This window comes from Oncorhynchus mykiss, chromosome 9, assembly GCF_013265735.2.
Source record: "Oncorhynchus mykiss isolate Arlee chromosome 9, USDA_OmykA_1.1, whole genome shotgun sequence".
NCBI classification, from domain to species: domain Eukaryota; kingdom Metazoa; phylum Chordata; class Actinopteri; order Salmoniformes; family Salmonidae; genus Oncorhynchus; species Oncorhynchus mykiss.
The window spans coordinates 12,583,526-12,601,182 of NC_048573.1; the positions used below are offsets into that span (position 1 = coordinate 12,583,526).

At 43.7% G+C, this 17,657-nt stretch overlaps 2 protein-coding genes across 2 annotated transcripts in view; one reads left to right on the forward strand and one right to left on the reverse strand.

The window, feature by feature from the left end:
* Positions 1–4: 4 nt before the first annotated feature.
* LOC110531483 (calcium-binding protein 2) lies at positions 5–9,375 on the forward strand. The gene is made up of 9 exons (XM_021614689.2): positions 5–133; positions 1,222–1,575; positions 3,332–3,430; positions 4,259–4,394; positions 5,336–5,366; positions 5,710–5,853; positions 7,018–7,127; positions 7,452–7,599; positions 9,115–9,375. The coding sequence occupies exons 2-9, from the start codon at positions 1,448–1,450 to the stop codon at positions 9,141–9,143; spliced, it is 825 nt and encodes a 274-aa protein (XP_021470364.1). The 5' UTR covers positions 5–133; positions 1,222–1,447; the 3' UTR covers positions 9,144–9,375.
* A 2,984-nt stretch (positions 9,376–12,359) lies between these two features.
* LOC110531484 (tudor domain-containing protein 7B) overlaps positions 12,360–17,657 on the reverse strand; it is a 39,344-nt gene continuing 34,046 nt past the window's right edge. Inside the window, exons 17-19 of the mRNA XM_036987361.1 lie at positions 14,401–14,584; positions 13,974–14,134; positions 12,360–13,187 (exon numbers count right to left, since the gene is read on the reverse strand). Coding sequence (XP_036843256.1) covers positions 12,967–13,187; positions 13,974–14,134; positions 14,401–14,584 — 566 coding nt within the window. The 3' untranslated portion in view covers positions 12,360–12,966. The remainder of the gene's footprint in view (positions 13,188–13,973; positions 14,135–14,400; positions 14,585–17,657) is intronic.

Here is a 17,657-nt window from a genome sequence, read left to right on the forward strand (position 1 = left end):
ATTGTCATCCGTTGTTTTGCTTACAGAGGATTTCCCAACTCCATCAGAATTGTCCTGTCCTGTGACGTTTGGCACACGAGCCACTCCACTGTGCCATCGGTGCGAAGAAAGTGCAGCTGACTGCAGGGAACAGGTTAATAATCGCTGACTGAACAAATAAAGTTTCTTTCTTTTCTTAAATCCACCGCGCTGTTCTGTCAACAGAAGGAGTTCGCTGCTGTAAATATAGGCCATTGACTGGGAAAGTTGAACTGTTTTCTCAATCCTCAGATACATTTTTCCAGAAGTTTGAGTGCTAAGTGTCGTATATAAAACTTTTTCACTTTGACCTCATCGTGGCATTCATAATTCCTTGCTATTTCCTATTGAGAAATTGAAAATGCTACGCGCATGCACGCACATAGCCTACGTGTACGTACATAAAAACACAACTGTTTAGGCCTATTGATTAATGTAGTCCTATGTGTAGTCTATTGCATCATTTGACCATTTCCACAGTCCGCTGCTGCGTACTCTAAAATAAGTGTCCTTTGCCCAAGCTAACCTCTGTCACATCCTAGGAAGAGAGTCAGCGCTTCCCTTTCCTCCTCTCTATCAGCCTGGCCTGGAGTTAACACTTAGTCTAGGAGACCTGAGCCCTGACTATCATGTCCAACTGAATGGAAAGAACGACTCACTATTTCCATTCGAATCTGTTAGAATAAATAAATAAACCTGGTTCCAAACCCGTTTTGCACTATGAAACACCTAAAAGGTGTTTGAACCTAGATTAGACAATAAGCAAACAATAAAGCTATTGAATAATATTTATTCAACGTCACACACTTAAAAAAAGCACTTAAACATACGTTTTTAAAATGACATTCGTAAGCACGTTTCTTTGGTGAAAAAGTCGAACCTTAGGTTCTGTTTTCCCGGGAAATAAGCTTCTGTCAAAATCGAATACATGATAGATATCAATTATGATGTTAGGGTTCCTTGATAATGGCATTCTATTTAAGTGTCCGAATTTCACGTTATTTCCCGGGAAACAGAACCAAATATTACACTGGAATGCATTTATCACCCAAAGACAATGAAATCATTTCAGAACTGAAACATTTATTTTAATAAGAAGATGTGTCTGAGTTGCAATGACATCCAAACGTTTCCATTATAATTATTTATTTATATTATTTATTATCCTCCATGCTCTTCCTCCACCGCGTGTCCATCCTACAGGACCTCACTGAGGCACCAGACGACCAGGGCTCCCAGGCTTACCAGTGTGGCTTGTGTTGGCTGCCCCTCCCCAGCCTTGCTGCCCGTCAGGCCCACCTGCTGGTCAGCTGGACGTACAGCACAGGCTGTAACCGCCTCTACAGTGACATGATCAGACTGAATCCGTCTCCTCCTTCTCCATTGGTATCTGAGGAGCCATCGCCATCCTCACCCAGCCCAGTCCACAATGACCAGTGGGACCAGGAGGCTGATAGGGCCCGTCGTCTCAACCCTGTCCCCTACGACCTTGAGGCCAAACTGGGATCGAGGCGAGGCGGATACACTGACCACCTCCAGGCCCACTTCGTCTGCCAGGTCTGTGTGTTTTGTGATTATAAGCACATGACAAATCTCTGTTCTTTACTGTAACATATGGACAATAAAGTTGTATTGTATTGAAGGTCTCCAATGAGGGCTACCAGGTCTCTGAGGGCTACCAGGTCTCTGAGGGCTACCAGGGCTCTGAGGGCTGCCAGGGCTCTGGGGCTACCAGGACTCTGAGGGCTACCAGGGCTCTGAGGGCTACCCGGGCTCTGAGGGCTACCCGGGCTCTGAGGGCTCTGAGGGCTACCAGGGCTCTGAGGGCTACCAGGGCCCCGAGGGCTACCAGGGCTCCGAGGGCTACCAGGTCTATAAGGGCTACCAGGGCTCTCAGGGTTACCAGGGCTCTGAGGGCTACCAGGGCTCCGAGGGCTACCAGGTCTATAAGGGCTACCAGGGCTCTCAGGGTTACAAGGGCTCTGAGGGTTACCAGGGCTCTGAGGGTTACCAGGGCTCTGAGGGTTACCAGGGCTCTGAGGGTTACCAGGGCTCTGAGGGTTACCAGGGCTCTGAGGGTTACCAGGGCTCTGAGGGCTGCCAGGGCTCTGAGGGCTACCAGGACTCTGAGGGCTGCCAGGGCTCTGAGGGCTACCAGGGCTCTGAGGGATGCCAGGGCTCTGAGGGCTACCAAGGCTTTGAGGGCTGCCAAGGCTCTGAGGGCTCAGGGCTACCAGGGCTCTCAGGGCTACAAGGTCTCTGAGGGCTACCAAGGCTCTGAGGGCTGCCAGGGCTCTGAGGGCTCAGGGCTACCAGTGTGCCCTGTGTCAGCTGCCCATTTTTGGTTCTGGTGTGTTTTGCAGTTCGCTTTTGACTTGGTATATACTTAAGCATAAATATTATCTATGCAGGGTTGGGGTCAATTCCATTTCAAGTTAGTCAATTCAGGAACAAACTGAAATTCAAATTCTGTTTCCAATTTTTTTCTCATAGAAGGCAATGAGGTAAATTGAAATTGATGTCGGAATTTCAGTTTATTTCCTGTATTGACTGAATTGAAAAGGAATTGACCCCAACCCTGCATCTACACTTGGTAAACACCAACTGAAAGAGGACTGTCAGATTAAAGGTTACCACACGGCCTATTCATGTGAATCCTATCTTACCTTTTTATTCATCAATTCATTTGCTCTGCATTTGATGAATTGAAATACAATTTCAATTAAACATCATTCATCTTTGTGCCTTTGAAAATGTGCACTACTTCACTAAATAAATGAGTTGTATCCGTCACACGCACACTCACACTCACACACACGCACACACACACACACGTTGTGACAATGTGTGCGTGAGTGTGTGTATGACAGAGCCACAGTCAATCACACTCTGTCACGCGTGTTGTTTGGTTATCTGACCTAGACACATTTAGCCAGGTAATCACATGATAATACTCTCTGACGGATGGACGGAGGGAGGGAGGGAAGGAGGGAGGGATGAAGGAGAGGAGAGCAAGAGGACCCAATCCTGTCATTCACATTACTGAAGGAGAAAGACTGCACCTCCTATTTCTTTCTTTAGCTTTTGGTTTTGTACCGGACAGCTGAAGGTAAGGACAACGCAGATCAATTATCAGTTTGAACTCTTTGCACAGAATAGAAGGTGAGATTGGTTGATGACCTACTCCTTGACTGTGTATACCTAAAGTAGGTGACACCTCTTTTCCCTCAGTGTGATTGGCTAGACTTGAATATAAATCATATTTTTTGTGTGAGTGTGTGACAACTGAGTAACTTTCCACATTTTTCTCCAGTATGTCTAAGACCCCATCCACCACGTCTGCAGCCTCTGTAACCTCGGCAACGTCTGCAGCCTCTGTAACCTCGGCAACGTCTGCAGCCTCCACAGACAGGTAAGATCATCTGAGACAGGAGAATTCACAGCAGGGAAAGACAGTGGGAATGTTGGGCAACAATAAAGTTATTGAGAGACATTGGAACCGTACACACTGATATGTTGCCTGAGGCTGACAAAGCGGTTGTGATACACCTGATGTTTTTGGCCCAAAAATCATTTAAAGTGGTGTCTTCACCACGATATCTTGTTGTTGCAGAAAATATCTCTGTTTTTATCTTGTTGTACCAAATGCGTCTTACTTCAGTTGTAAAACTTCAAGGTGTACGAAGGGGCCATTGAGTGATGACCTTATTTCTATGCATTCACCCGATGGTGATTATGTTAAGTCAAGGTGTACGAAGGGGCCATTGAGTGATCACCTAATTTCTATGCATTCACCCGATGGTGATTATGTTAAGTCAAGGTGTACGAAGGGGCCATTGAGTGATCACCTAATTTCTATGCATTCACCCGATGGTGATTATGTTAAGTCAAGGCGGCGAGATGGTAAGTAAGTATCCTTGCACCAGCATTGGCATGTGTGAGCAAGAATGGCTGATAGAACGGCCATCTCCTGTTTCTGTAACGTGAGGCAGCTTGATGAACAAGTACACCACCTGGAGTGGACATGACGCTAGTCTGTCGCAGAGCATTACCCCCAATCTATCTGCTTAACGCTGAGTGCCAAGCAGAGATGCATTGTCTACCATTTTTACAGTCTTTTAGTGTTACTCCCAACCTTCCAATCTCAGGGTCGGACACTCTAACCACACGGCCACTGAGCCGGTAAGATAGCGCTTGTCAATGTCTCTAATATGAACCCCTGTGTTCTCTTGGCTCCTAGCAAAGGTGGTAAATCCTCCCAGAAGTCCTCAGCCTCGGGTTCGGAGTCGGCTCCCAAGAAGGTGTCTAAGAAAGAGCAGAAGAGACAGGACATGGAGAAGATACACACCACCCTGCTCTGCAGCGTGTTTGGAGCGGTATACACACAGCTACTTTACCCTTTGACCCCTAACCCATAATCCTGACCTATAACCCCACACCACTTAGTGAGTGACATGCTAGGCTAACAGCAGGCTGGTGTTTGGTGGGGAGTGAAAAGTCAGGGAAGCTGCTATTTTAGCTGAGCTTCTGATCTCTGCATGCCGATGTATGTGAGTGCGTGCCTGCTTATCTGCCAGCATGCTGCATCCGTGCCTTCCTGTGTGTATGACTGTGTGTGTATGTGTGTGGTGGTGGGGGGGGGGAGTAGTTATCCTCTCACCACTCATTAGGATTAAGGCTAGAAGATGCTGGAAGAGCATAGAACAAAAGGAGAAAGTTAGACGGTTATTTTAATCATGTTTAGACCAGATCATGTTTTATGTTTTATGAACAATTGCTGTTGTCTTCCTTTGAAATGTTTCCTGACATTATGAAACTTAACCCGGGGACATCGATTAAGGAAAGAAGAATTCAAATCAGAACTTAAAAGTAGATCGTATTGAGCATGCTGTGTCGGCTGTCGGCTGTCGGCATGTCGGCTGTGCGTGTCAACACAACACGTCACACACGTGTGAACGAGGTTGAATGTTTTCCCAGAGAAACAGGGTGGAACTCTTAATGATTTAATCCACCATGAGAAGGAAACGTCCTTAACTGTACCTGTCCCCAATCCCTCACTAATTTACCTCACTACAGTACCAGAATGATCTCCTCTTACACAACAGTCTAAATCTAACATTTCCTGTCCTAAACTTCCAGCCATAAGCATCTGTTTTTGTCCCAACGTCTTCAAGGTTGCCCTTATCCACATTGTAGTACACGGGGATCTTCTACAAGTCATGCACTATAATATTACACAAAATGTAAGCCTGATTGAAGTATTGTCAGACAGTGTTGTTTCTCTCTAAAACACCTCTCCCCTGCTGTCTTCCTTTAGGAGAGAGAGTTGGCTCAAGCTGAGTTGGATGGTGAGTCTTCTTAGCACAGTGATGTTGCATATACAGTAGAATGCTTTATTTCAAGTAGGTTGACCAGTAGCACCACTCAATACATTGAGCTCGTATTACTCAAGTTAGGATTCAGCCAGACATTATATTTGTAAAAGGGGGGTAGCTTTGAGTCATCCATAGAAATAGCATGACTAGAATGGACAAAACTCCCCTCAGACCACAGAACTTATCAATATGGCTGTCAGCCCAGCCATCACAGAATGTTGACTTGGGAATAAGAATGGGAATGTTCTTTCTAGTAATTCGACTTCCATGGTGTCATTATCACCTTCTGACCTCTAACATTTGACGTTTGGAGCAGAGCTGGACTTTGCCTTCAAGGAGTTTGACTACGACTGCGACGGCTACCTGAACTACAAGGACGTGGCAGAGTGCATGAGGACCATGGGCTACATGCCCACTGAGATGGAGCTTCTGGAAATAGTACAACAGATTAAGATGAGGAGTGAGTGTCTTATAACTGTTATATAGCTGTTATGGACCTGTTACAGACCTGTTATAACCTGTTACAGACCTGTTATAACCTGTTACAAACCTGTTACAGACCTACTATAACCTGTTATAGACCTGTTATAACCTGTTACAGACCTGTTACAGATCTGTTATAACCTGTTACAGACCTGTTACAGATCTGTTGTAACCTGTTACAGACCTGCTATAAGATGTTATAGACCTGTTATAACCTGTTACAGACCTGTTACAGATCTGTTATAACCTGTTACAGACCCGTTACAGATCTGTTGTAACCTGTTACAGACCTGTTATAGACCTGTTTTAACCTGTTACAGACCTGTTTTAACCTGTTGCAGACTTGTTTTAACCTGTTACATACAGACCTGTTATAACCTGTTACAGACCAGTTACAGACCAGTTATAGACCTGTTACAAACCTGTTATAGACCCATTACAGACCTGTTATAGACATGTTTTAACCTGTTACAGACCAGTTACAGACCAGTTATAGACCTGTTACAAACCTGTTATAGGCCTGTTACAGACCTGCTATAACCTGTTACAGACCTGTTACAGATATGTTATAACATGTTACAGACCTGTCAAAACCTGTTATAGACCTGTTATAAATCTGTTACAGACCTGTTATAAATCTGTTACAGACCTGTTATAAATCTGTTACAGACCTGTTATAAATCTGTTACAGACCTGTTATAACCTGTAAGAGACCTGTTATAAATCTGTAACAGACCTGTTATAAATCTGTTACAGACCTGTTATAACCTGTAACAGACCTATTATAAATCTGTTACAGACCTGTTATAACCTGTAACAGACCTGTTATAACCTGTAACAGACCTGTTATAACCTGTTATAGACCTGTAACAGACCTGTTATAACCTGTAACAGACCTGTTATAACCTGTTCTAACCTGTTACAGACCCGTTATAGTTCTGCTGGAGATCAAGATGAGGATTGTGTGATATGACTGCTGAAGAGGGAGAAAGAGAGATGGAGAAAGACAGAGAGAAAGACAGAGAGGAGAACAGATACAGACTCGTGTCAATGTAGTGACATGACTGACATGACTGTTGATTGGTGTGTTGGTCCAGTCCCTATCTGTGTCCTGATTGTTGATTGGTATGTTTCTCTGCAGTGGGTGGTCTGATGGATTTTGATGACTTCTGTGAGCTAATGGGTCCCAGGATAATGGGGGAGACTGTTGACATGCTGGGGCTGAAGGAGCTCAGATCAGCCTTCTCTCAGGTAAGAGATTGAGATTGGAACCAAATTACACTACAAATAAAAACACCGGCATTATAACTCAAAAGTTCATCCTCCAGCGTTTACATCCTTGCATGATTGAGCTGACCTACTCTTCCTCAAATTCAGATTCAGCCCTCAACCAATATTAACTCACCTGTTTACTTAATCACCCCCATCCTCTCGTCCTCAACATCCTCTCCTCACCTCTCCCCTCACTTCTCCTCATTCCTCCTCACCTCTCCTCACTCCTCCTCTCACCCCTCCTCGCCTCTCCTCTCACCTCTCCTCGCCTCACCCCTCTCCCCTCCTCACCTCTCCTCTCAGTTTGACCAAGACTGTGATGGGAAAATCAGTCAGGATGAGATGAAGGAAGCGGTGAAGTGTTTTCTGGGGGAGAAACTGAAGAAAGGAGAGCTGGAAGATATCCTCAAGGAGATTGACATCAATGGAGATGGAAGCGTCGACTTTGACGGTGAGGAGATAATTGTGCACACACACAGACGTGTACGATCACTTACAGTTCCAGTCAAAAGTTTGGATACACCTACTCATTCAAGGGTTTTTCTTTATTTTTACTATTTTCTACATTGTAGAATAATAGTGAAGACATCAAAAATATGGAATCATGTAGTAACCAAAAAGTGTTAAATAAATCCAAATATATTTTAGATTTTAGATTCTTTAAAGTAGCCACCCTTTGCCTTGAATGTCACTCTTGGCATTCTCTCAACCAGCTTCACCTGGGATGCTTTTCCAACAGTCTGCTGAGCACAGGTTGGCTGATTTTCCTTCACTCTGCGGTCCAACTCATCCCAAACCATCTCATTTGGGTTGAGGCCGAGTGATTGTGGATGCCAGGTCATCTGATGCAGCACTCCATCACTCTCCTTCTTGGTCAAATAGCCCTTACACAGCATGGAGGTGTGTTGCGTCATTGTCCTGTTGAAAAACAAATTATAGTCCCACAAAGCGCAAACCGGATGGGATACAGCTGCAGAATGCTGCGGTAGCCATATTGGTTAAGTGTGCCTTGAAATGTAAATAAATCACAGACAGGGTCACCAGCAAAGCACCCCCACACCCTCAGACCTCCTCCTCCTCCTTGCTTCATGGTGGGAACCACACATGCGGAGATCATCCGTTCACCTTCTCTGCGTCTCACAAAGACATGGCGGTTGGAACCAAAAATCTAAAATTTGGACTCATCAGACCAAAGGACAGATTTCCACCTGTCTAATGTCCATTGCTCGTGTTTCTTGGCCCAAGCAAGTCTTCTTCTTATTTGTGTCCTTTAGTAGTGGTTTCTTTGCCGCAATTCGACTATGAAGATCTGATTCACACAGTCTCCTCTGAACAGTTGTTGTTGAAATGTGTCTGTTACTTGAACTCTGTGAAGCATTTATTTGGGCTGCAATTTCTGAGGCTGGTAACTAATGAACTTATCCTCTGCAGCAGAGGTAAGTCTGGGTCTTCCTTTCCTGTGGTGGTCCTCATGAGAGCCAGTTTCATTATAGAGCTTGATGGTTTTTACGACTGCACTTGAAGAAATTGTCTGGATTGACTGACCTTCATGTCTTAAAGTAATGATGGAGACATGAAGGTCAGTAATTTCTCTTTGCTTATTTGAGCTGTTCTTGCCATAATATGGACTTTTACCAAACAGGGCTAACTTCTGTATACCACCCCCTTACCTTGTCACAACACAGCTGATTGGCTCAAACGCATTAAGAAGGAAAGAAATTCCACAATTCCATGTTGATTTGTTTAATACTTTTTTTTGGTTACTACATGATTCGATGTGTGTTATTTCCTAGTTTTGATGTCTTCACTATTATTCCAGAATGTATAAAATAGTAAAAATAAAGAAAATCCCTGGAATGAGTAGATGTGTCCAAACCTTTGACTGGTACACACACACACAATTCTCTAACGCAGTGGTGGCCAAACATGTTGTGGCCTTTCTAATTTCCCCTCTCTTGCCTCCCAGAGTTCGTCATGATTCTGTCCATTCGATAAGCGCTGGAAGACCTGAGAGGACGCTATATCGTTTTAATGAATCTTGTTAGACTAAGACGAGATAACATTGTATGTGTGCATCTGTGTGTACTACTACACATGTACTACCGTTTAAAAGTTTGGGGTCACTTAGAAATGTACTTGTTTTTGAAAGAAAAGCAATTTTTTTGTCCATTAAAATAGAGTGTAGACATTGTTGATGTTGTAAATGACTATTGTAGTTGGAAACGGCTGATTTTTAATGGAATATCTACATAGGCATACAAAGGCCCATTATCAGCAACCATCACTCCTGTGTTCCAATGGCACGTTGTGTTAGCTAATCCAAGTTTGTCATTTTAAAAGGCTAATTGATCATTAGAAAAACCTTTTGTAATTATGTTAGCACAGCTGAAAACTTTTGTTCTGATTAAAGAAGCAATACAATGGGCCTTCTTTAGACTAGTTGAGTATCTGGAGCGTCAGCATTTGTGGGTTCAATTACAGGCACAGAATGGCCAGAAACAATAACTTTCATCTGAAACTCGTCAGTCTATTCTGGTTCTGAGAAATGGTGTTTTACGGGTACTATTTAATGAAGCTGCCAGTTGAGGACTTGAGGTGTCTGTTTCTCAAACTAGACACTAATGTACTTCTCCTCATGCTCAGTTGTGCCCCGTGGCCTCCCACTCTTTTCATTCTGGTTAGAGTCAGTTTGCGCTGTTCTGTGAAGAGATTAGTACACAGCGTTGTACGAGATCTTCAGTTTCTTGGCAATTTCTCACATGAAATAGCCTTCATTTCTCAGAACAGGAATAGACTGACAAGTTTCAAAATAAAGTTATTTGTTTCTGGCCATTTTGAGCCTGTAATCAAACCCACAAATGCTAACGCTCCAGATACTCAACTAGTTTAAAGATGAGAACAGCAGTTTTCAGCTGTGCCAACATAATTGCAAAAGGGTTTTCTAATGATCGATTGGCCTTTTAAAATAATAAACTACACGTGTTTGTGTCAGTATGTATGCTACATCATATATCATCATATCCATGCCTAATGATGTAATGTGTATATCAGATCTAAGGATGAGATGTACTCCTCCCCATCCTCTCTTCTCTTCTCTCCATTCCTGCTCCCCATCCTCTGTTCCTCCCAACCTCTCCTGCCCCCCATCCTCTGTTCCTCCCAACCTCTTCTGCCCCCATCCTCTGTTCCTCCCAACCTATCCTGCTCCCCATCCTCTGTTCCTCCCAACCTCTTCTGCCCCCCATCCTCTGTTCCTCCCAACCTATCCTGCTCCCCATCCTCTGTTCCTCCCAACCTCTCCTGCCCCCCATCCTCTGTTCCTCCCAACCCTCTCCTGCCCCCCATCCTCTGTTCCTCCCAACCTCTCCTGCCCCCCATCCTCTGTTCCTCCCAACCCTCTCCTGCCCCCCATCCTCTTTAATGTATTTGGGTTATTTATCTATTTATTGACACTGATGTGATATGACATGTAGATAAGTTACCATATTGCTATTTGAATAAAGAATTTGAATTTCATTATGAGTGACAACTACAGACAACAACAAAAAAGTTACGTTTTCTTTCTGTCTCGGTATGAACTTAACTTCTGCAAACAACTTGGCAAAGTTGACCATTTAACATTATTTCTAAAACGTTTTACATACTGTATGCAGTCAACCTCAAGTCTAAATGTCAACGAAAATAAAACCAATACGCTTAAAGGGATAGTTCAGCGATTTTACATATTTTTGTTTCCTCCCCATGAAAGCAGTGTATTTTAACAAAACCAAAGTGTTTTGTAGACTGATTTCAAAGTTAGGAAAAAATATCTAAATATGTAAAAATGGCTGAATTACCCCTTAACACAAAGTAGATATTCTGTTCTCAGCTAAACTCCAGCCAAACCATCACTCCCAACAGTAATTCAACAATTCAGCAAAATGTCCAATATATCGTGCAGTACTAGCCTAATATTGTAACAAACTAGAGTTTTTCTCAGTTCACATGGCCAGAAGAAACCCTTGGCCCCTAAGGATATCTGCAGAAAGTCTTGTCGTCTGGCACAAATTCAACACTTGAAAAATAAATAAATGAAAACCCACTTTAATTTTTTTCCCGACCGATCTAAGTCACATGAGCGGGAAATAGAAATAACAATGGCTTCTTTGCATCATCAACTGACTAGAGGCAATGTATTTTTAGAGAGACAGTTCAGCGATTTTTACCTTCAAAGCAGTCTATGGACCAAAAGATTGGCTGAACTATCCCTTTAAGTATGTTTTGTAAACCTTCATGACGTCAGCCTGAAGTGTACAGGTCTCGGTAAAGGCCTTCATACTGTAACTGTCTTAATTAACAGTCTTTGATAAGTTGAGTTACAGTGCATTTGGAAAGTAATCAGACACCTTGACTTTTTCCACATTTTGTTACACTACAGCCTTAGTTTCCCCCCCTTATCAGTCTGTCATTATATATTATAATGTGTAAAGCAAAAACAGGTTTAGAAATGTTTGCACATTTATAAAAAATACAAAACTGAAATATCACATTTACATAACTATTCAGACCTTTTACTCAGTACTTTGTTTAAGCACTGTCAGCAGTGATTACAGCCTCAAGTCTCCTTGGGTATGACGCTACAAGCTTGACACACCTGTATGGGGAGTTTTTCCCATTCCTCTCAAGCTCGGTCAGGTTGGATGGGGAGCATCGCTGCACAGCTATTTTCAGATCACTCCAGAGATGTTCGATCAGGTTTAAGTCCGGGCTCTGGCTGGGCCAATCAAGGACATTCAGAGACTTGTCCCAAAGCCACTCCTGCTTTGTCTTGGTTGCGTGCTTAGGGTCATTGTCATCAAGGATCTCTCTGTACTTTGTTCCGTTCATCTTTCCCTCAACCCTGACTAGATTCTCAGCCCCTGCTGCTGAAAAACATCCCCACAGCATGATGCTGCCACGTTTCACCTTAGGGATGGTGCCAGGTTTTCTCCAGACGTGATGCTTGCCATTCAGGCCAAAAAGAGTTCAATCTTGGTTTCATCAGACCAGAGAATCTTGTTTCTCATAGTGTGAGAGTCCTTTAGGTGCCTTTTGGTAAACTCCAAGTGGGCTGTCATGTGCCTTTTACTGAGGAGTGCCTTCCATCTGGCCACCCAACCATAAAGGCCTGATTGGTTGAGTGCTGTTTTTTTTTAAATAAAAAGCTGTTTCCGCTTTGTCATTATCGGGTATTGTGTGAAAATTGATGAGAAAAAAAAATATATTTAATACATTTTAGAATAGGTTGTAATGTAACAAAATGTGGAAAAAGTCAAGGGGTCTGAATAGTTTGAATGCACTGTAAATACTTATTGTGCTTTGATTGTTAATACAGCTTATGTATCACATACATATTTATTGAGTCAAGAAAACAAAAGTACAATATGAGCGAAGGTGTCAGGAAACCCATCCCATATCAAAGGCTAGACATTCAACAGATTATGACAACCCCTCTGTGTGGCAAAGCTTTTAGGGAAGTCGGCACGATGGTGATATTATTGAGCTTTTGATCAGAATGCCATTCTATACTGTGAGCGAGTGTGTTTCCCCCCACTCTCAAGCACAACATGTCCAAGTCTCCTCTCCTTCCAACTGTCTCCCAATGTAACGGCAACAGTTCTGCTTTCTCATAGCAACATCCGTAGAAAAGTCCAGCATCCAACTACACGTAGATATCCAAAACAAATGTTTATATACTTTATTATATATATTTTTTTACATTTGTTTTGAATAGACCTACCTAGTTGTTCCTGCCATAACCAGCACTCTAGATGCACTTTTGTGCACAGGGTTGATCTAACTACACTTCTTTGGTGAGTTCGTCAACAAACTCGGCCATGATGTCGTGAACCCAGACGTCCTTCTCCTCCTGCGAGGTGTCAACCAGGAAGACGGTCAACTTCCTGTCCCAGGGGTGATGCGCATCCTGTACGGCCTCCAGCTGGGCCACCAGCGGCTTCTTCTCCACATGGTTCCGAAACAAGATGGAAGCCTCCTCTGACCACTGCCTCAGCTTCACTCCTATTGGTGGAGAAGAAATGTTAGCCAATCAACAAGCTTCATACGAAAAAAACTATCCTCTGACTTCTGTATGAGAAATAGGCAAGTAAAAATTTTAATTTCATGAAATGGGAAAAAAAAGTAAAGTAAAACATTTATATCACATATATCGTTTAAACCAGAGGTGTCAAACTAATTTTGTCCCAGGGGCAGAATTCGATCTTCAACAAGGTCCGGAGGGCTACACTGAAAATGTCCTCGTGGTCATAATTAGCAAAAAAGATAGTCCTCTATTAATCATTTTGGGGATTTTCTATGCTCCCTGACAGTCTAGGTTTAATTTCAGTGATAATTAGAGAGGTATAAAATGTAAGTGGTTTAAATGTAAGTCCATTGTCCTTTCTACACAGTTTAAATGTGGTTTTAATCCATTTAAATTAGTTCCCCCGTCCACCAAAAACAGTTCCCCCTTCCGGATCTGGCCCGTATGTGTCACCCCTGCTCTAAACTCATGACTAACACTGAAGTCATTTCTCAGTTCATTTGCTATCCTGGCCACCAGAGGACTCCCTACTCAAACAATCTGTATGTTCATAATTAATGGACTAATCTAGACATTAACAAGCTCAAGGACCATGTGACACATTCCAGAGGTATTTGTTCACAACAACACAGGCATATAAGGGACATAACTTTTTTTCCAAAATGTGCAGATCAGAAGAACCACTTGTTTCTGATTCTTTTGCAGTCTGGGTGCATTCCGAAGTCTACGCTATATGGTTGCCTGGGGCAACTCTCCTTAGTTACCTGCGAGTTGTGCGGTGATGCCCTGGAATGGTAGCAGTCGGAACTCCTGTATGAGGGGGCGGAGCTGTGTGCCGCTGACCAGCTCATGTTTACCATAGTCCAGTTCATAGACCGACACCAGACCGTTGGTCAACACCCCCTTCACCAGCACACGGTGCCAACTGGGAGGGCACAGAGATGTCAATTAATCAAGTTAAATCAATCAAGAGGTTGTTAATTCAAGTTAATCCGTAGCCTGGGTGCCCAATTTAGTACACTGTTAATGAATGCAGTCAGACAGATCTTACTAGAAGACCTACCCAAATCCCTCATACACACTCCTGGGCTACAGTGGCCCAACACACTCCCAAGATACATTAACCCCCCCCCCCCCCCCCCCCCCCCCCCCCCCCCCCCCACTGCTCCCATCCACTACCAACATACTTACTTGTTCTCTACTTTGGCAGCATATATCTGGTTCTTCTCCCCTTTGAGAGGCTTCTCCTCTGTTTTATTATAGTACAGGATCATCTCTTCCATCAGAACCACCAGCTTGTACATATCTCTCCAAGGTTGCACTACGAAGTGGCCCGGATGACACGCCACCGACACATAGATATCCATGTTATGACCTGCAGCAGAGACCGATTTAGAGAGAGTTTGGACCATATAATTACATATAGAACACTAGAATTGACTTTGGCATCCTAGCAACATGATTAAATATTGGGCATCTTGGTCAGGAAAACTTGGTCAGGTAACTGATCAAATGTTAAAATATTGTATAAAACAATGCATTTGTAGATACAGTCAGATCCCAAATTATTGGCAACCTTTTTTTTTTTGCTCATCTTTATCAAGGGTGCCAATAATTTGGGAACTCGCTGTATATGTGAACAGCAGGGAATTCTCAAAGGGGCTGACATGGTGTCTGTTCTAAAATATTCCCTACATAGTGAACTATGTAATAATAATAATAATAATAATAATGGCGCCGGAGGGGTGGCTGCCGTTTTATGGGCTCCTAACCAACTGTGCTATTTTCTTTGTTACCCCTCACATTGTTTGTAACTTATTTTATACATTAAGTTGCTGTTACTGTCTCTTAAGACCGAAAAGAGCTTCTGGACATCAGAACAGCGATGACTCACCTCGAACTGGACAAAGATTTTTTCTTTAATGAGTGGGACAGGAAGGATATACTGCTTTCCGGAGACCAGTCCGCGTGAAGAAAAGGTGGAGATACAGAGGGAGAATGTCGGGACGCCTTGTTAGGATCTGTAGGCGAGTGAGTAAATCACCACTGCCATCGGTTCTATTGGCTAACGTGCAATCACTGGAAAACAAACTCAAAGATCTACGGTCGAGACTATCCTACCAACGGGACATTAAAAACTGATATTTTGTGTGTCACCGAGTCGTGGCTGAACGACGACGTGGATAATATAGAGCTGGCTGGGTTTTCCGTGTATCGGCAGGACAGAGCAGCTACGTCTGGTAAGACCGGGGCGGGGTGTGTGTCTATTTGACAATAACTGCTGGTGCACAATGTATAATATTAAAGAAGTATCGAGGTATTGCTCGGCTGTAAGCTGTAGAACACAATATCTATATTATTCGTAGCCGTCCATTTACCACCACAGACCGATGCTGGCACTAAGACCACACTCAACCAACTCTATAAGGCCAGAAGCAAAGAAGAAAATGCTCACCCAGAATCGGCGCTCCTAGTGGCCGGGGACTTTAATAGAGACAAATAAATCTGTTTTATCTCATTTCTATCAGCATGTCACATGTGCAACCAGAGGGAAAAAAATTCAAGACACCACACACAGAGACACTTACAAAGCTCTCCCTCACCATCCATTTGGCAAATCTGACCATAACTCTATCCTCCTGATTCCTGCTTACAAGCAAAAACTAAAGCAGGAAGTACCAGTGACACGCTCAATACGGAAGTGGTAAGATGACGCGGATGCTACTCTCCAGGAGGAGTACACCACCTCAGTCACCGGCTTCATCAATAAGTGCATATCTTACATATCTCAACCAGAAGCAATGGATTACAGGCAACATCTGCACCGAAATAAAGGCTAGATCCTGCCGCTTTCAAGGAGCGTGACACTAATCTGGATGCTCTATAAGAAGTCCCGCTATTCCCTCAGACGAACCATCAAACAGGCAAAGCCAGACAGATTACCAGGGCATGTACTCAGAGCACGCGTGGACCATCTGGCAAGTGTCTTCACTGACATTTTCAATCTCTCCCTGACCAAGTCTGTAATACCCACATATTTTAAGCAGACCACCATAGTCCCTGTGGTGTAACCTGCCTAAATGACTCACGTCAGTAGCTATGAAGTGTTTTGAAAGGCTGGTCATGGCTCACATCAATACCATCATCCCGGAAACCCTAGACCCACTCCAATTCGCATACTGCCCCAACAGATCCACAGGTGACGTAATCTCAATCCCACTCCGCACTACCCTTTCCCACCTGGACAAAACGAACACCTATGTGAGAATGCTGTTAATTGACTACAGCTCAGCGTTCAACACCATAGTGCCCACAAAGCTCATCACTCTGGGACCCTGGGACTAAACACCTCCCTCTGAAACTGTATCCTGGACGACCTGATGGGCCACCCCCAGGTGTTAAGGGTAGGCAACAACACATCTGCCACACTGATCCTTAACACCGGGGCCCATTAAGGGTGCATGCTCAGTCCTCTCCTGTACTCACTGTTCACTCATGACTGCATGGTCAAGTACGACTCCAACACAATTATTAAGTTTGCTGACGACACAACAGTGTTAGGCCTGATCACGACAACGATGAGACAGCCTATAGGGAGGAGGTCAGAGACATGGCAGTGTGGTGCCAGGACAACAACCTCTCCCTCAATGTGAGTAAGACAAAGAGCTGATCGTGGACTATGGGAAAAAGCGAGCCAAACAGAACCCCATTCTCATCGACTGGGTTGTAGTGAAGCAGGTTGAGAGCTTCAAGTTCCTTGGTGTCCACATCAGCAACAAACTATCATGGTCCAAACACACCAAGAAAGTCGTGAAGAGGGCACGACAACGCCTATTCCCCCTTAGGAGACTGAAAAGATTTGGCATGGGTGCTCAGAAGTTCGACAGCTGCACAATCAAGAGTATCCTGACCTTTGTTTTTACACTGCTGCTACTCGCTGTTATCTATGCAAAGTCACCTCGACTAATTACCTTGACGAACCTGCACCCCCGCACATTTACTCTGTACCGGTACCACCTGTATATAACCTTGTCATTGTTATGTCATTTTATTGTGTTATTTTAGTTAATTTAGTAAATATTTTCTTAATTAACTCTATTTCTTGAACTGCATTGTTGGTTAAGGGCTTGTAAGTAAGCATTTCACGGTAAGGTCTAGTTAGTTGCACAGCTATTTTCAGGTCCGAGCTCTGGCTGGGCCACTCAAGGACATTCAGAGACTTGTCTTGAAGCTACTCCTGTGTTGTCTTGGCTGTGTGCTTAGGGTCGTTGTCCTGTTGAAAGGTGAACCCTGTTGGAAGGTGAGCGCTCTAGAGCACGTTTTCATCAATGATCTCTCTGTACTTTGCTCCATTCATCTTTTCCTCAATCCTGACACGTCTCCCAGTCCCTGCCACTGAAAAACATCCCCACAGCATGATGCTGCAAGCCACCATGCTTTAACGTAGA

What these genes read in the sequence shown, in the direction of transcription:
- LOC110531483 (XM_021614689.2), top strand. Translation starts at nt 1,448, where the DNA reads ATGACCAGTGGGACCAGGAGGCTGATAGGGCCCGTCGTCTCAACCCTG. An exon ending in AGGCCCACTTCGTCTGCCAG is followed by an intron (nt 1,576 to 3,331) that starts GTCTGTGTGTTT and finishes ATTTTTCTCCAG; the next exon opens with TATGTCTAAGACCCCATCCA. An exon ending in GGCTCAAGCTGAGTTGGATG is followed by an intron (nt 5,367 to 5,709) that starts GTGAGTCTTCTT and finishes CGTTTGGAGCAG; the next exon opens with AGCTGGACTTTGCCTTCAAG.